At 34.2% G+C, this 16,116-nt stretch overlaps 1 protein-coding gene and 1 pseudogene across 1 annotated transcript; both read left to right on the top strand.

Annotated features, from left to right (window-relative positions):
- LOC148919937 (homeobox-DDT domain protein RLT3-like) overlaps positions 1-16,116 on the top strand; it is a 77,710-nt pseudogene that overhangs the window by 29,959 nt on the left and 31,635 nt on the right.
- Positions 14,260-15,440, top strand: LOC148919940 (uncharacterized). The gene is made up of 2 exons (XM_089047193.1): positions 14,260-14,529; positions 14,971-15,440. The coding sequence occupies exons 1-2, from the start codon at positions 14,401-14,403 to the stop codon at positions 15,070-15,072; spliced, it is 231 nt and encodes a 76-aa protein (XP_088903319.1). The 5' UTR covers positions 14,260-14,400; the 3' UTR covers positions 15,073-15,440.

The raw sequence follows: 16,116 nt of genomic DNA, 5'->3' as shown, positions 1-16,116 counted from the left end.
TTGCTTAATCGTAACACAAATGTTTTTTATGTTTGTGAGACAGGTGCGCACTATATATTTACATGATTTTATGTTCTATTATCATAAGTATTTTATTTGATAGGGAATCATTTTTTAAAAATAAAAAATAAAGGGGAATTGTTGCTTTACAAGAGCTATTTAGCCCTCTGGATCCTATAAATATGATTCGGATCATGAGATGAGAGGAACTCAACTGTTTTTGACAAACTCAGAAAAAGCTCTGTATAGCAGAGGAACCTGGAAGAAGAATGATATGTCATCTGGAAGAATAACAAAGCTGAGGATTGTTCAGCCCAAACCAATCTCGATCCAAAGTATTTTAGGCATTTTCTGTTCTTTTTTTATTTATTTATTAAGGGTGAGAGGAAGGGAGATCAGAGACGTTGCCAATGATAAAGACATTTGAGGCTGGACAATAGATAATAGAAGCTTCAAGAATATTTGAGGTGGCAAACATGCAGTACGCAAGTTCACAACTTGTTATTTGTTTACCTTTATTATTCTATGTTGAAATATTTTTGGGGTGTGTAATTTTTAGGTACAAGCTTTGCATAAATGAAAGTCAAAATCTTTTCTTTATTAAATAGTTAAATAAAAATTTATTTTCAGTATCATTTATATTTTAGTCATTATTTATAACTATAGCACTTTTACATCATAGTTTACCAAATACTCATAAAACTTATTTTTGTACCTACATCACTTTTAACATATAGTTTACCAAACGCTCAACTGCTTTCATTCACAACTGATTTCTATTACAGCAAATTTGAAAGTGATTATTTTCACAACACTACAATTCCAAACTGACCTTATGTTAATGGAAACCAATTTGTTAGAGAATCTTTTTTTAACAATAAAAAATAAAGGGAATTGTTGCTTTACGAGAGCTATTTAGCCCTCTGGATCTTAGGAATATGGAAATAAATAGAGAAATAATGGGTTCAAATAAAAGTACTCTTAATTTTAAAAAGAAAGGAGAAAGGAGAAAGAAAAAAAAGGAGAAAGAAGAAAGAGAGAGAGACATGAGATCATTCACTGGAATTTTCAGTTGTCGGGCTATATCATCAAGGTGTGCCCCCTCTTCCCTTGCACTGAACCAAGCAAAGCTAGTTACAATTAAATGGGAAACAGAAAGGAAGCAAAAGGAAAAGCTTACAACATGAATTTCACACATCTGCATACAAAAGAAACAAATTGACACTATCATACAATGATGTACAAGTATGTATATGCATTCATTCAGTACATCATTGATCTGCACGCCATTTCTTAAGCACCTCCTTGATTATAAAAGGCGGACTATGGCACAAGGCCTTTAAGGCAGGAAGCAAAGAGATGTTTTTGGTTATTCTATAAGAAAGTTGATATTTTGGTTTTAAGTTGTTATTTACTTTATCATCAGGCATGGGATACAGACTTTTACTCTATCCCGGGTCCAGAGTGTGACAAGGAATTTTGAAACTACTCGCAAAGCTAATTAACCTTCCCACGAAATAAGTGGTGAATTCTTGATATGATAGAAAGATTCTAATTAGTATTGGGGACCTATAGTAGTAATAGTAGTAACTTCAATGAGGAATATATTAGATATGGATCTATCCTTTCCGAAAGATTTATCAACTTCATTATACATACATATGGAATTCGAATTTAATATGTGAATATTATGATCAATATAGAATCTGTCTCTGAAAGCTATGTCAACTTCATTATCCTTATCCAATTCAATTAATATTGCTTTCAACTTTTTTAAACATGCAATATCATAAGAATGGATTGTCCTTGAAGTTATAGGAATTACTAGTTAGACTTCCCACCATCCATCTTTCAAGCTATCAACCAAGTTCCATTGCTCTTCTCACCCTTAGTAGAGCTCCCTTCCCTTCTCCATTGTTTGGAAGAAAAACAAAACTTACAAAACAAGCCTTGAATTCCTTGTTAAACATTAGCTAACCCGTTAATGAGGTTTGACAATCTACGCACAGTAGTAATTGATGACAGATCAAACATTTCACAAAGACTAGAATTGAACTAGAGAAAGTAGAGAGAAATCAAACAAGAAGAAGTATATTCTGATTTTCATATTTGTTAAGAATGAATTACAGTATACATTAGCATAGTATGCTTACTTAAAGCTTAAGTAAGCTATTAACAAACTAACAAACTCTTAACAGTTTCTAACAACTAACACGTGAAATACATGTGAAGCATGCTGATTGTACATATAGAGTCATTAGTAACTTGAGTGAGGAATATTATATGTATTGCCAAGTGTTTGTGAAAGAAGTTAAAAAGATCCTATAACAAGAAAGGCCACTACGACTGTACTGTCTATCACTGTAGAATATTATTCCAAGAAGATAAAATGTATAGAATCTGATCAATACATAATTTGTATTATGCTCAGGGTATCGGCCATTATAAAATATCTTCTACTTTTGCACATGGAAACAACAACTATAAAAGGAGACCAACCATGAGGCAATGAGTTGATCATTAGAGCAAACACACACCATAAGCTAAAAACTAATCAGTGAGAGAGGCAATGACATCGAATCAAGAGCAAACCAACTTCTGCAACCAAGGTTGTTTAGGGTTTAGGGGTTGGGACGATGAAATCAACCCCAAACTCTATCTTAAAAATAACAACCTCAAATTTGTTGGAATTCGGGGTGGGAACATTGAAATCGAAGCTAAGGGCGATCATGAGTTGAGGGGATATTCCAACTCCAATTTCAACAACAGATTTGATGTGAACGAATCGCGCATCGCTAAAATCCAAGCTAAGATCTCTGTGGAGGACTTTGACTACTTGAAGGGATTTGCCAACTCCAACAAAAGAATTGATGAGAACGACCCACGCCTCGTTAAAATCAGAGCTAAGATCTCGGAGGAGGACGTTGACTACTTGAAGGGGCTTGCAAACAAAAGATTTGGTGTGAACAACACGGGCCTCACTAAAATCAGAGCTAACATCTCGGAGGAGAACGTTGTGGGATTTGCCGACTCCAACTCCAACATAAGATTTGGTGCTAACCCTAACAATGCCCGATATTTCGACTCCAACTCCAACATAAGATATGGTGCTGACCCTAACAATGCCCGATTTTTCGACAACAATGTCGGTACTATCTCTATGTGTGTAATCTTGTAATGGCAATCTCTCGTTGCAAGCATACAATTGAACAAGGCCATAATAATATGTACTAAAATATCTTACACTAAAATAAGAGCTAATGCGGTATTAATATTTGAGGCTCCTTTCTTATCTATAGCCTATAGGCCACGTTTTTATGTAACTGTTCTTCTAATAAATTAATGGAGCTTGACATTAAATATCAAATTCAACATTTAACTTTTTAGATTTTTAGATTTTTTTGTTTGTCAATATTTAACTTTTAGATTATGTCAGTAGAAATAGATTTTCTCTTCATATGTATTTTATTTGATAGGGAATCTTTTTTCAAAAATAAAAAATAAAGGGAATTGTTGCTTTACAAGAGCTATTTGGCCCTCTGGATCCTATGATTACGGAAATAAATAGATAAATAATGGGTTCAAATACAAGTACTCTTAATTTTTAAAAGAAATTAATTAAACACCATAGAAGAACATAGTGGGTGCCAAAAACATTTTTAAGTATCCTGAGGTACAGTTCGTCAGCCCCATCCGAAATTTTTGGGTTCTAGTTGGATACGGGGCGGGCTGGAGCAAGGTTTCAAAGGTCGGTTGGGCCTAGACGGGCTTAACTGGCAAGGGGGGACTACCATCGGCCTAACATGCTAGGCTTTATTTTCATTTTTTTAGAAATATTTTTTAATATTTTTTGCTAAGTCTTTAAAATAAAATAAAAACATCTTATCAAAATGTATGACTTCTATCCCAAATTAAGATTAGAGATTATTGAAAAAATTAACCTAATTTATAACATATGTAAACAAAATAAGAAGTTTATTAGTTTATCCTACATATTACATTATTTTGGTTAAGTATAATATGAGATTCTTTGTGACCAGGATGCAATGTAAATTATGTTTGTTTTAATATCATAAAAGCGTGGATGTATTTGCAAAGTGGCCAAACATGTTAGTATCTTACGATATCTCTTGTTGTGCTTGAGTGAGTATGTAAAATTAGCAAGGTGGATTTCAATATCTGGCTTTACTGTGCTTTATCGGTTGGTTAAAAACTATTTATATTGGATGCAATAATGATTTTGGTTAGGAATTTATTTTTTAAAAGGACCTTTTCTAGGAGCAATAATATAATAAGTTCACGCACACTACATAAATGTTAGGACTTAATTGCTCCAAACCACTACCCAAGGTAGGTTGCATAAAGTCACAATGTACATTCCACGCACTTAATAAGAGTACACAATGTAACTTTGCATTTATAATTTGATATCCGACAACAAATAGTCAATACCAACTAGGTCTTAATAATATTACTTTGACATATCCCAAGATCGAATTTCCCTCGCGATTTCATTAAAAATAAAAGTTAGTATACATTTGTAGCTAGAAAAATGTAGATAAGGATCTTTTATATCGTTGTTGACTCTCTCCCGCCCACCAGAAGAAATTGTTACATTTGTTTGTCAATGAACCAAAGGCATCTTTCCTAATAGTCCCTAATAGTCTGAGGGGGCTTTGCCTAGGCAGTAGGTTTTGATATAGGAGTAGTTGGTTGAGGGCAAGAATTCTATAGTGAGTGCCTTATATATGGTCCTTCCTATTTCTTAACCGTTGGATCAAATTAGTTAGCCGTCGAAACACATGAGGTTCTTGAAGATATTTCATGGAGAGGTAACCTTCCATTGAGGCAATCAATAGAAGAGTGGAGAGAACTTAATTACTGCCTCAAGATAAGATCTTCCAAGGCAAAGTTGTTATCAGGTGTTGAGACGTCCATGTTAGATGCCTTAAGCCAAATGCAAAATGTTATGCGAGAGAATTCTATTAACAAGGATTGGATCTCCATTGAGGGGCTCACCGATGTTATAATCTCTATCCTTGGAAATCTCAAAACAGAGATGTCAAGAGGAAGATTTTGATCACCTTAAAGGATATTGTAGAAGGGCATGCAAGAAACAAGGTAATCATCTTCGGTACTCTTTGTATATATAGAATAAAAGAAGAAGAAGTGAATATTAGAAATCCGAACTAAGAAAGATCCCCTTCCTTTAATTCTTCTAATTTTCCACCCTCTATTTGAATTTGTTGAGTATACAATCTATTATTGCATGGTTGGACAAAGCTATGAATTTGTTGACAATTGTAGAATTTCAAGTGTCTAATCCTTCTTCCACCCCAAAATCAATTGGCAATAACGAGTAGTTCAACTCCCTATAAATCCTTTCAAGGTTTTGTTAGTTTTCCAATATGGGACATTTTCTCTAGAGGGTTAGGAGAGCTGAAGTTATAGCATAAGTGTATATCACGTTTTTATAGACGTTTTTGGTTATTCTATAAGAAAGTTGATCTTTTGGTTTAAAGTTGTTATGTACTTTATCATCAGGCACGGGACACAAACTTTTGATCTGTCCCGGGTCTGGAGTGTGACAAGAAATTTTGAAACTACTCGCAAAGCTAATTAACCTTCCCACCATCTATATAAGGACAACTCACGAAATTAGTGGTGAATTCTTGATATGATAGAAAGATTTTAATCAATATTGGGGACCTATAGTAGTAATTTTAATGAGGAATATATTAGATATGGATCTATCCTTTCCAAAAGATTTATCAACTTCATTATACATTATATGGAATTCGAATTTAATATGTGAATATTATGATCAATATAGAATCTGTCTCTGAAAAGCTATGTCAACTTCATTATCCTTATCGAATTCAATTGATATTGCTTTCAACTTTTTTAAACATGCAATATCATAAGAACGGATTGTCCTTGAAGTTATAGGAATTACTAGTTCGACTTCCCACCATCCATCTTTCAAGCTATCAACCAAGTTGCATTGCTCTTCTCACTGTTAGAAGAGCTCCCTTCCCTTCTCCATTGCTTGGAACAAAAAAAAAAAAAAAACTTACAAAACAAACCTTGAATTCCTTGTTAAACATTAGCTAACCCATTACTGAGGATTGACAATCTACGCACAGTAGTAACTGATGACGGATCAAAGATTTCACAGAAACTAGAATTGAAGGAAGCTAGAGAAAGTAGAGAGAAGGCAGAGATAAATCAAAGATGAAGAAGTATATTCTGATTTGCATATTTGTTAAGAATGAATTACAATATACATTAGCATACTTACAGTATGCTTACTTAAAGCTTAAGTAAGCTATTAACAAACTAATAAACTCTTAACAGTTTCTAGCAACTAACACGTTAAATACATGTGAATACTGCTGATTGTACATATACAGGGGCGGACCCATTCAAAGACAAGAGGGGTCACATGACCCCATGAGATGGCCGAAAATGTGGCTGTGGACAGCCTGTGGAGGTCTGGGACAACCCCATGGCAAAATGCTCGGCGACCTCGAATGCACACAAGATGCTCGACGAAAGGCTAGAAATGCAGTGGAGAAAGCAGCCTTTGCTGCAACAAAAAACTTAAAAAATAGAAAGTGGTAGGCCAGATACTGATGCAGCACTAAGCACGAAGTGATGGGCATGTAGTTGTAGCAAAAAAAAAACTAAAAAAATAAAATAAAATAAAAAGTAGGCCAATGTCCAAGTCTTTTATTTTTTTGGCCAACGGGCTGGTCTAAGTCTCTAACTCAAAAATACGTTCATTTCATTAAGCAAGCAAGCACACAAATCCAGGTTTTATTGTTCCTTGATCCTTTAATTAAATTATTGCTCTAAAAAGTTGATTTATTATTATTGTTTCTAATTTTATTATGTGTTGATTTGATTATTGAGATTTTTATTTGGAAATTAAAAATAATTCGTAGGAAACAATTATCTAGAAATCTTAAAAGACATAGAAAGAAAAGGAAGAAGAGATAGCTCAAAATCTTAAATTATAGTGATGAATTTATCTATAAAGAGGTTCTCCAAAAAACCAAAAAAACAAAATCTTCTTCCGCTGGGGTTCATTATAGAGTATTAGTGTGTGTGTTTGTGTTTTTTATTTTTAAAAAGTTTATTATTATTTTTACATTTAAAAATAATAATTGGATAGAAAATGACTCATTTGTTCTACAAATGCTTTAACAGTTTAGCCTTAAAATTTTTGACACTTTTACATTATGACCGTATGACCTGAGAATCCTGAAAAAAGTTAAAAAGATCCTCTAACAAGAAAGGCCACTACGACTGTACTGTCTTTCACGGTAGAATATTATTCCAAGAAGATAACATGTATAAAATCTTATCAATATAGAATTTTTGTTATGTTCAGGGTATTTTATAATATCTTTGGTTTTTGTGCATGCATAAAAGGAGACTAACCATGAGGCAATGAGTTGATCATCAAAGCAAACACACACCATAACCTAAAAACTAATAAGTGAGAGAGACAATGACGTCAAATCAACCCGGTTTAGGGTTTAGGGGTGGGGACGATGATCCTCAGGTGGAGGGATCTTCCAACTCCAACTTCAACAACAAATTTGATAAGGACAAATCGCGCATCGCTGAAATCCAAAGTAAGATCTCTGTGGAGGACTTTGACTACTTGAAGGGATTTGCCAACTCCAACAAAAGAATTGATGAGAACGACCCACGCCTCGTTGAAATCGGAGCTAAGATCTCGGAGGAGGATGTTGACTACTTGAAGGGACTTGCCAACAAAAGACACGCTAAAAAGAATGGTAGGCAACGAATTTTCGACAACAATGTCGGTACTATCTCTCTGTGTGTAATCCTGTAATGGCAATCTCTCGTTGCAAGCATGCAATTGAACAAGGCCATAATAATAGGTGTGTATGTAGTAAAATATCTTACACTAAAATAAGAGCTGATGTGGTATTTAAGGCTCCTTTCTTATCCATAGCCTATAGGCCACGTTTTTATGTAAATGTTCTAATAAATAAATGGAGCTTGACATAAAATATCAAATTCAACATTTAACTTTTTAGATTTTTAGATTTTTAGATTTTTTTGTTTGTCAATATTTAACTTTTAGATTATGTCAGTATTTTATTTTATAGAAAATCTTTTTTTATATATATATATAAATAACAAATATACAAATTTATAAATAAACTCAATCCTAGACATGTATTTATAAAAAACCCAAACACTATTTAAACATAGAAACACACCCAAAATCAACCCCAAAGTCAACAATTGTATATTTTTTGGGTGTGTTTATAAATGGGTTTTGAGTGTGTAATGATAGGTCTTGGGTGTGTTTATAAAGTGTTTTGGATGTTGAGTTTTTTTATAATTTCAACTCCCATTTTGGGTGTTTTAGTAAAACTCCCTAAAAAAAAGGGGAATGGTTGCTTTACAAGAGCTATTTAGCCCTTTGGATCCTATGAAGATGGAAATAAATAAATAAATAATGGGTTCAAATACAAGTACTCATAAAAAGAAATTAATTAAACACGATAGAAGAATATAGTATAGTGGGTGCCAAAAACATTTTTAAGTATCCTGAGGTATTGGTGGGCACGGTCCAGTTCAATCCGGTTTGCAACTCACACCAAATCGAATTAGTATCTGTTCATCCGGTCCGGTTTGATTTTTGAGGAAAATAGGAGAGAAACCGAATCAAGAATCTGGCTATTTTCGGTCCGATTTTTCGGTTTGAGCCGGTTCTCTGGCAAGTCACATACACAATAACAAAAGAAAGGGGGAGATCAGTAGAGAATAAGGAAAAAAATAAAACCTTAAATATGGTTAAGCAATTTTTACTTCTCTGAAACCCAAAAAAAATTGATCCAACATATTTGATTTTTGCTTTCTTTCTCGGATCGCTCGGCAGCAAAATAACCCTAAACAATCCAATGCTAGGTAAACCAGAAATCATAAACAAGACCCAAATCTAATGAAATCGACAAAAAAAAATTACAACACACCAGATCGCTCGGCAGCAAAATTACCCTAAACAATCCAATGCTAGGTAAACCAGAAATCATAAACAAGACCCAAATCTAATGAAATCGACAAAAAAAAAATTACAACACACCAGATATAATGAAATCGACAACAACAAAAATTGAATACAACACTAGATTTCTCCTTGCATAAGACTCTGATGCTTGAATCTAGTCTTAGGATCTTTGTTACCAGCAAATGAAGAAGGTTCCATTGCAAGAATCTCTTTCATCCTCTTCATCAGATCAAAGAGAGAGAGAGTGAAGTTGCAGAGAAGGAATTTAAAAAAAAAAAAATGCATAGAGAAAGAGAGAGTGAAGTCGCAGAGAAGAAGAAAAAAAAAAAAAAGGAACGGGGGACAGAGAGAAGTCGCAAAGAAGAAGAAAAAAGAAGAAAAGAAAAAGAGGAGAGAGAAAGAAGTATCAGAGAAGAAGAAGAAAGAAGAAAAGGAAAGGGAAAGGAAAGGGAAGGAAAAGGAGGGGAGAGAAAGGGAGAAGTCATAGAGAAGAAGAATAAATAAAAGAAAAGAATAGGGAAAGGTGGGGAGAGAGAAAGGGATAACAAGAAAAAGAAAGACTGAAAAGACAAGAGACTGGCTTCGGGTTAAGGGAAAAATAGAACAGAGAGGTGAAGTAGGGTTATGGAATGGGCTTTGAAAATAAAAAGGTATATGGGCTTTAAGTTCGGCTTTTTATTTGGGTTAAGGAAAATTGGGCTTAAGTATGAGATATTTTAAAATAAATAAATAATTAATTAATACATTGGTTCGGTCTGGTTTGGTCCAGTCAATCTCGTAAAATGTCAAACTGGAACCAGAATCGGTTCAAACCGGTCCCGTCTGGTTCGGTGTCGGCTTGTTGACTTTTTAGTCAACCGATTTTTTCTCGGTTTTTTCTATTCGATTCAGTTCGGTGTTGGTTTTCCTATCCCAATGCGCACCTATCCTCGAGGTATAGTTCGTCAGACTGATCCAAATTTTTGGGTTCTAGTTAGATACGGGATTGGCTGGACCAAGGTTTAAAAGGCCGGTTGGGCCTAGACGGGCCTAATTGGCAGGGGAGGACTACCATGGGCCTAACATGCTAGGCTTTATTTTTATTTTTTATAGAAATATTTTTTAATATTTTTTTCTAAGTCTTAAAAAAAAAAATCTTATCAAAATGTATGACTTCTATCCCAAATTAAGATTAGAGATTATTGAAAAAATTAACTTAATTTATAACATATACAAACAAAATAAGAAGTTTATTAGTTTATCCTACATGTTACATTATTTTGGCTGAGTATAATATGAGATTCTTTGTGACAAAGGATGCAATGTAAATTATGTTTGTTTTAATATCATAAAAGCGTGGATGTATTTGAAAAGTGGCCAAACATGTTAGTATGTTTCGATATCTCTTGTTGTGCTTGAGTGAGTATGTAAAAGTAGCAAGGTGGATTTCAATATCTGGCTTTACTGTGCTTTAACGGTTGATTAAAAACTATTTATATTGGATGCAATAATGATTTTGGTTAGGAATTTATTTTTTTAAAGGACCTTTTCTAGGAGCAATAATATATTAAGTTCACGCACACTGCATAAATGTTAGGACTTAATTGCTCCAAACCACTACCCAAGGTAGGTTGCATAAAGTCACAATGTACATTCCACGTACTTAATAAGAGTACACAATGTAACTTTGCGTTTATAATTTGACATCTAACATCAAATAGTCAATACCAACTAGGTCTTAATAATATTATTTTGACATATCCCAAGATCGAATTTCCCTCGCGATTTCATTAAAAATAAAAAGTTAGTATACATTTGTAGCTAGAAAAATGTAGATAAGGATCTTTTATATCGTTGTTGACTCTCTCCCGCCCACCAGAAGAAATTGTGACATTTGTTTAGCAATGAACCAAAGGCATCTTTCCTAATAGTCTGAGGGGGCTTTGCCTAGGCAGTAGGTTTTGATATAGGAGTAGTTGGTTGAGGGCAAGAATTCTATAGTAAGGGCCTTATATATGGTCATTCCTATCTCTTAATCGTTGGATCAAATTAGTTAGCCGTCGAAACACATGAGGTTCTTGAAGATATTTCATGGAGGGGTAACCTTCCATTGAGGCAATCAATAGAAGAGTGGAGAGAAATTAATTACTGCCTCAAGATAAGATCTTCCAAGGCAAAGTTGTTATCAGGTTTTGAGACGTACATGTTAGATGCCTTAAGCCAAATGCAAAATGTTATGCGAGAGAATTCTATTAAAAAGGATTGGATCTCCATTGAGGGGCTCACCGATATTATAATCTCTGTCCTTGGAAATCTCAAAACAGAGATGTCAAGAGGAAGATTTTGATCACCTTAAAGGATATTGTAGAAGGGCATGCAAGAAACAAGGTAAGCATCTTCGGTACTCTTTGTATATATAGAGTAAAAGAAGAAGAAGTGAATATTAGAAATCCGAACTAAAAAGATTCCCTTCCTTTAATTCTTTTAATTTTCCTCCCTCTATTTGAGTTTGTTGAGTATACAATCTATTATTGCATGGTTGGACAAAGCTATGAATTTGTTGACAATTGTAGAATTTCAAGTGTCTAATCCTTCTTCCACCCCAAAATCAATTGGCAATAGCGAGTAGTTCAACTCCTTATAAATCCTTTCAAGGTTTGTTAGTTTTCCAATATGGGACATTTTCTCTAATGGGTTAGGTGAGCTGAAGTTATAGCATAAGTGTATATCATGTTTTTTATATATATGTTTTTGGTTATTCTCTACTAGCCTCTTAGCACATGCTCACGCATATTGCAATTGGTTTTCTTTTTTCTTTTTTCTTTTTATTTTTAGAATTAAGAAAAGACAACATGGGTAGTTTTGTTCCATAAAAGTAGGACCTATTATTTGATTTTGTTTTTTTTAAATTTTTTAATATGAAAAAATCTGAATTTGCCATATGATCCTCATTTAATTAATAATTTTAATTTTTAATGTTTGAATTAACTAAGGGCATTTTCTGGTATCTTGAATGTTTCACCATTCTCTGCCTTTTGCTTTATATATATAGAAGAAAGCTGATCTTTTGGTTTTAAGTTGTTATTTACTTTATCATCAGGCATGAAACACAAACTTTTACTCTATCTAGAATCTGGAGTGTGACAAGGAATTTTGAAACTACTCACAAAGCTAATTAACCTTCCCACCATCCATATAAGGACAACTCATGAAATAAGTGGAGAATTCTTGATATGATAGAAAGATTCTCATCAGTATTGGGGACCTATAGTATTAACTTCAATGAGGAATATATTAGATATGGATCTATCCTTTCCGAAAGATTTATCAACTTCATATTACATATATATGGAATTCGAATTTACTATGTGAATATTATGATCAATATAGAATCTGTCTCTGAAAAGCTATGTCAACTTCATTATCCTTATCCAATTCAATTAATATTGCTTTCAACTTTTTTAAACGTGCAATATCATAAGAATGGACTGTCCTTGAAGTTATAGGAATTACTGGTTAGACTTCCCACCATCCATCTTTCAAGCTATCAACCAAGTTCCATTGCTCTTCTCACCGTTAGAAGAGCTCCCTTCCCTTCTTCATTATTTGGAAAAAAAAAAAAAAAAAACCTTACAAAACAAGCCTTGACTTCCTTGTTAAAGATTAGCTAACCCATTACTGAGGTTTGACAGTAGTAACTGATGCCGGATCAGATATTTCACAGAGACTAGAATTGAAGGAAGCTAAAGAAAGTAGAGAAAAGGCAGAGAGAAATCAAAGATGAAGAAGTATATTCTGATTTTCATATTTGTTAAGAATGAATTACAGTATACATTAGCATACTTATAGTATGCTTACTAAAAGCTTAAGTAAGCTATTAACAAACTAACAAACTCTTACCAGTTTCTAATAACTAACACGTGAAATACATGTGAAGCCTGCTGACTGTACATATAGGGTCATCAATAACTTGAGTGAGGAATATTATATGTATTGCAAGTGTTTGTGAAAGAAGTTAAAAAGATCCTCTAACAAGAAAGGCCACTACGACTGTATTGTCTCTCACTGTAGAATATTATTCCTAGAAGATAAAATGTATAGAATTTGATCAATATAGAATCTTTATTATGCTCAGGGTATCGGCCGTTATAAAATATCTTCTACTTTTGCCCATGCAAGCAACAAGTATAAAAGGAGACCAACCATGAGGCAATGAGTTGATCATCAGAGCAAACACACACCATAACCTAAAAACTAATCATTGAGAGAGATAATGACGTCGAATCAAGATCAAACCAACTTTTGCAACCAAGGCTGTGTAGGGTTTAGGGGTGGGGACAATGAAATCAACCCCAAATCCTATCTTAAAAATTCCAACCCCAAATCTATCGGAATTCGGGGTGGCGACGTTGAAATCAGAGCGAAGGGCGGTCATCAGTTGAGGGGATATTCCAATTCCAACTTCAACAACGGATTTGATGTGGGCGAATCGCGCATCGCTAAAATCCAAGCTAAGATCTCTGTGGAGGACTTTGACTACTCGAAGGGATTTGCCAACTCCAACAAAAGAACGGGTCATGGTGAGAGCGGCTGGGAGTGGTGAGGTGACGGTGGATGAGGGCTAGTGGCTGCAACCCATATTGAAAGGCCTACATCCAATTTAGGACGATAAAGATTCTTTTCAACACACCCGTACTTTTCTTTACATCATTTGCTTGAAGACCAAAAACTTACCATTTGGTAAAGAAGGATTAAAAAAAAAATTATGAGAAATCATTGTAAGTCACATCCATTTGGAGAATCAGCTCAATGACAACTTTGCATTTCCACTTTTGCGAAAAGCGGAATGAGAGCTGATATTGTTTAATGATTTTTTTAAAAATCCCTACAATGTCCCTGTTAACTTTAAACAATTTACATTAATTATCCTTCATCTTCTTTCTCACATATCCGCACGATTCCTCTCCCCCACAAGCTCTTTGTGGTATGATATTTCTCACTAGGGTTCTTTAATTTTTATTTTCAAACAATATTCAAATGTGGGCTCTTGATTTGTATGTCAAATTGGGGCCTGAATTTGACTTGCAGGCTTTGGTTTGGGAGACTTCAATATTAATGTTTTTAAAATTAAAATTGCAAAGCCCACAGAAAGACGAAACGAAACAGGCCAGGCCCAATTCTACAAACACTGACTCGTAGCTCACAAAATCGTTCCACGTATCAAGTCCCTCATCCGCACACTTCACCCTCTAAATCCCTCTCTTCTCTCGGCTCTCTGCGAGAGAAGGTGGAACATTTTTCTAGGGTTTGTGAGCTGAAACTTCAGTTACCGAACAGTGAGAGTGGCCTTTGATTGATTAGGGAACATGTCTTCTCTGGGAACTTCAAAGGGAATTCTAGAGATCGCAAAGTTTGGGCTCTACGTCTCCGTCCCCATCGTTCTTATGTACACCTTCGCCAACAACACTACGAATCTCCAGAGATTCATGGGAAACGTAATCTCTCTCTCTCTCTCTCTCTCTCTCTGTTACTGGTTTTGTATTAGTATTAGCTTTTTTATGTATAACGGAGCAAGCTGTGAATTTAAATTGTTCGAAGTTGAGGTAAGAGTAGATCTGAAATTGCAGTATCATTATGGGAAAAATCTGTTTCATATTGAAAAATTTGCTTGAATTCTGATGTGGGTTTTATTAATCTAGCATGTTGCAGTGATTCAATTGAACCCTTTGAAGTTGAGGTGATATTGTGGGTAGAATCTGTTAGATACTGAAAAGTTTGCTTGAAATGTGATGCGGGTTTATTGGTTTTGAAATTTATGGTGTGGTTTAATTTAGCCGAGAGGGAATGGATGTGATATTCTAGTTCATGGCATAAAGGGGCTTGCTTTGCTTGTATAGATTTTGATATGATCTGAGCTATTAGGTTTTGGTCTGCAGCATTCTTATGTTGTGTATCCACCTGAAGCGCCGAGACCTCCGTCACCAGAGGAAATGAGAGAGATGGCGCGAGAACTAGCTAGGAAGAACAATGCCCGTTGATGCTTTGTTTGGGGTTCTTTTCTTTTGTAACTTGTAAGTGCCTGCTATAGAGAAAACGAAAAAATGCTGTGTTTTGCATTTAGATTTCAGTCGAAATAATGGTGAGGCCAAGTGGGTTTTATTTCAAGTTCTAGTGTGGCCTTGTAAATACTACTTAAAATTTCAAATCCACTTTGCCCATTTCATGCTGTGTGTGGAGGACGAACGAGCTTTTGTGACTCAGGATGTAAATTATATGTTGTGATAAACCATGGATGGATTTGAAAGTGACCAAACATATACAATATTCCTCATGTACTATTGAACTTTCATTTTCGTGTTCTTTGTGGAGCTGGAATCTACTTGAAAATGAGTTCTTTTGGTTTGCTTTTCTGGGTTGTGCTTGAGTGAAGCTGGAAGGTTGAATATCTGGATTTACTGTTAAATTTCATGCCTTAGCTGTTCATTAAAAACTATTGATATTGGGTAGACATGAGCTTAGTCAAGTTGGCTGTGCACTCGAGTTTGAATCCCACCTAGTTTAGATTATATTAAAATAGAATATGGTTTGTATTAAAGAACTGTTCGTTAAAAAAAAAAAAAATTTATATTGGAGGCAGTGATGATTTTGGTTAGGCTTATTTTTAAGATTATAGAATGTGTAAATTGGGTGTGTTGAAAAAAAAATCTTTATTGCCCTAAATTGGATGTAGGCCTTCATGCCAAAAATAAAAAAAGGTTTTTTTATTTATTTATCACAAATGGTCTGTGAGGTTTTCGAAATTATCACTTTTCATCCCTAACGTTTTTTGTGACACTAATGGTCTTTAAGGTTAGTCTTCACGCATCAAAATGGTTCTTGCCATTAGTTTTTGTCAGATTTTCTGTTAAGTTGATGACGTGGAACATGTGTGAAGCCTACACATCCAATGGTATAGCGTCACATAGTTTTAAATATAATATAATATATATTTTTAATATTTTTAGAACTTAAAATTTATAAAAAATATAATTTTAAAGCAACTTAAATATTTTTTTTATCTATATATATATATATATATATAT

The sequence above is a fragment of the Prunus mume genome, linkage group LG2 (assembly GCF_029339155.1).
Source record: "Prunus mume cultivar Tortuosa linkage group LG2, ASM2933915v1, whole genome shotgun sequence".
NCBI classification, from domain to species: Eukaryota; Viridiplantae; Streptophyta; class Magnoliopsida; order Rosales; family Rosaceae; genus Prunus; species Prunus mume.
This window is presented reverse-complemented; position numbering and strand designations above follow the sequence as displayed.

What these genes read in the sequence shown, in the direction of transcription:
- LOC148919940 (XM_089047193.1), top strand. Translation starts at nt 14,401, where the DNA reads ATGTCTTCTCTGGGAACTTCAAAGGGAATTCTAGAGATCGCAAAGTTT. An exon ending in TCCAGAGATTCATGGGAAAC is followed by an intron (nt 14,530 to 14,970) that starts GTAATCTCTCTC and finishes TTTGGTCTGCAG; the next exon opens with CATTCTTATGTTGTGTATCC.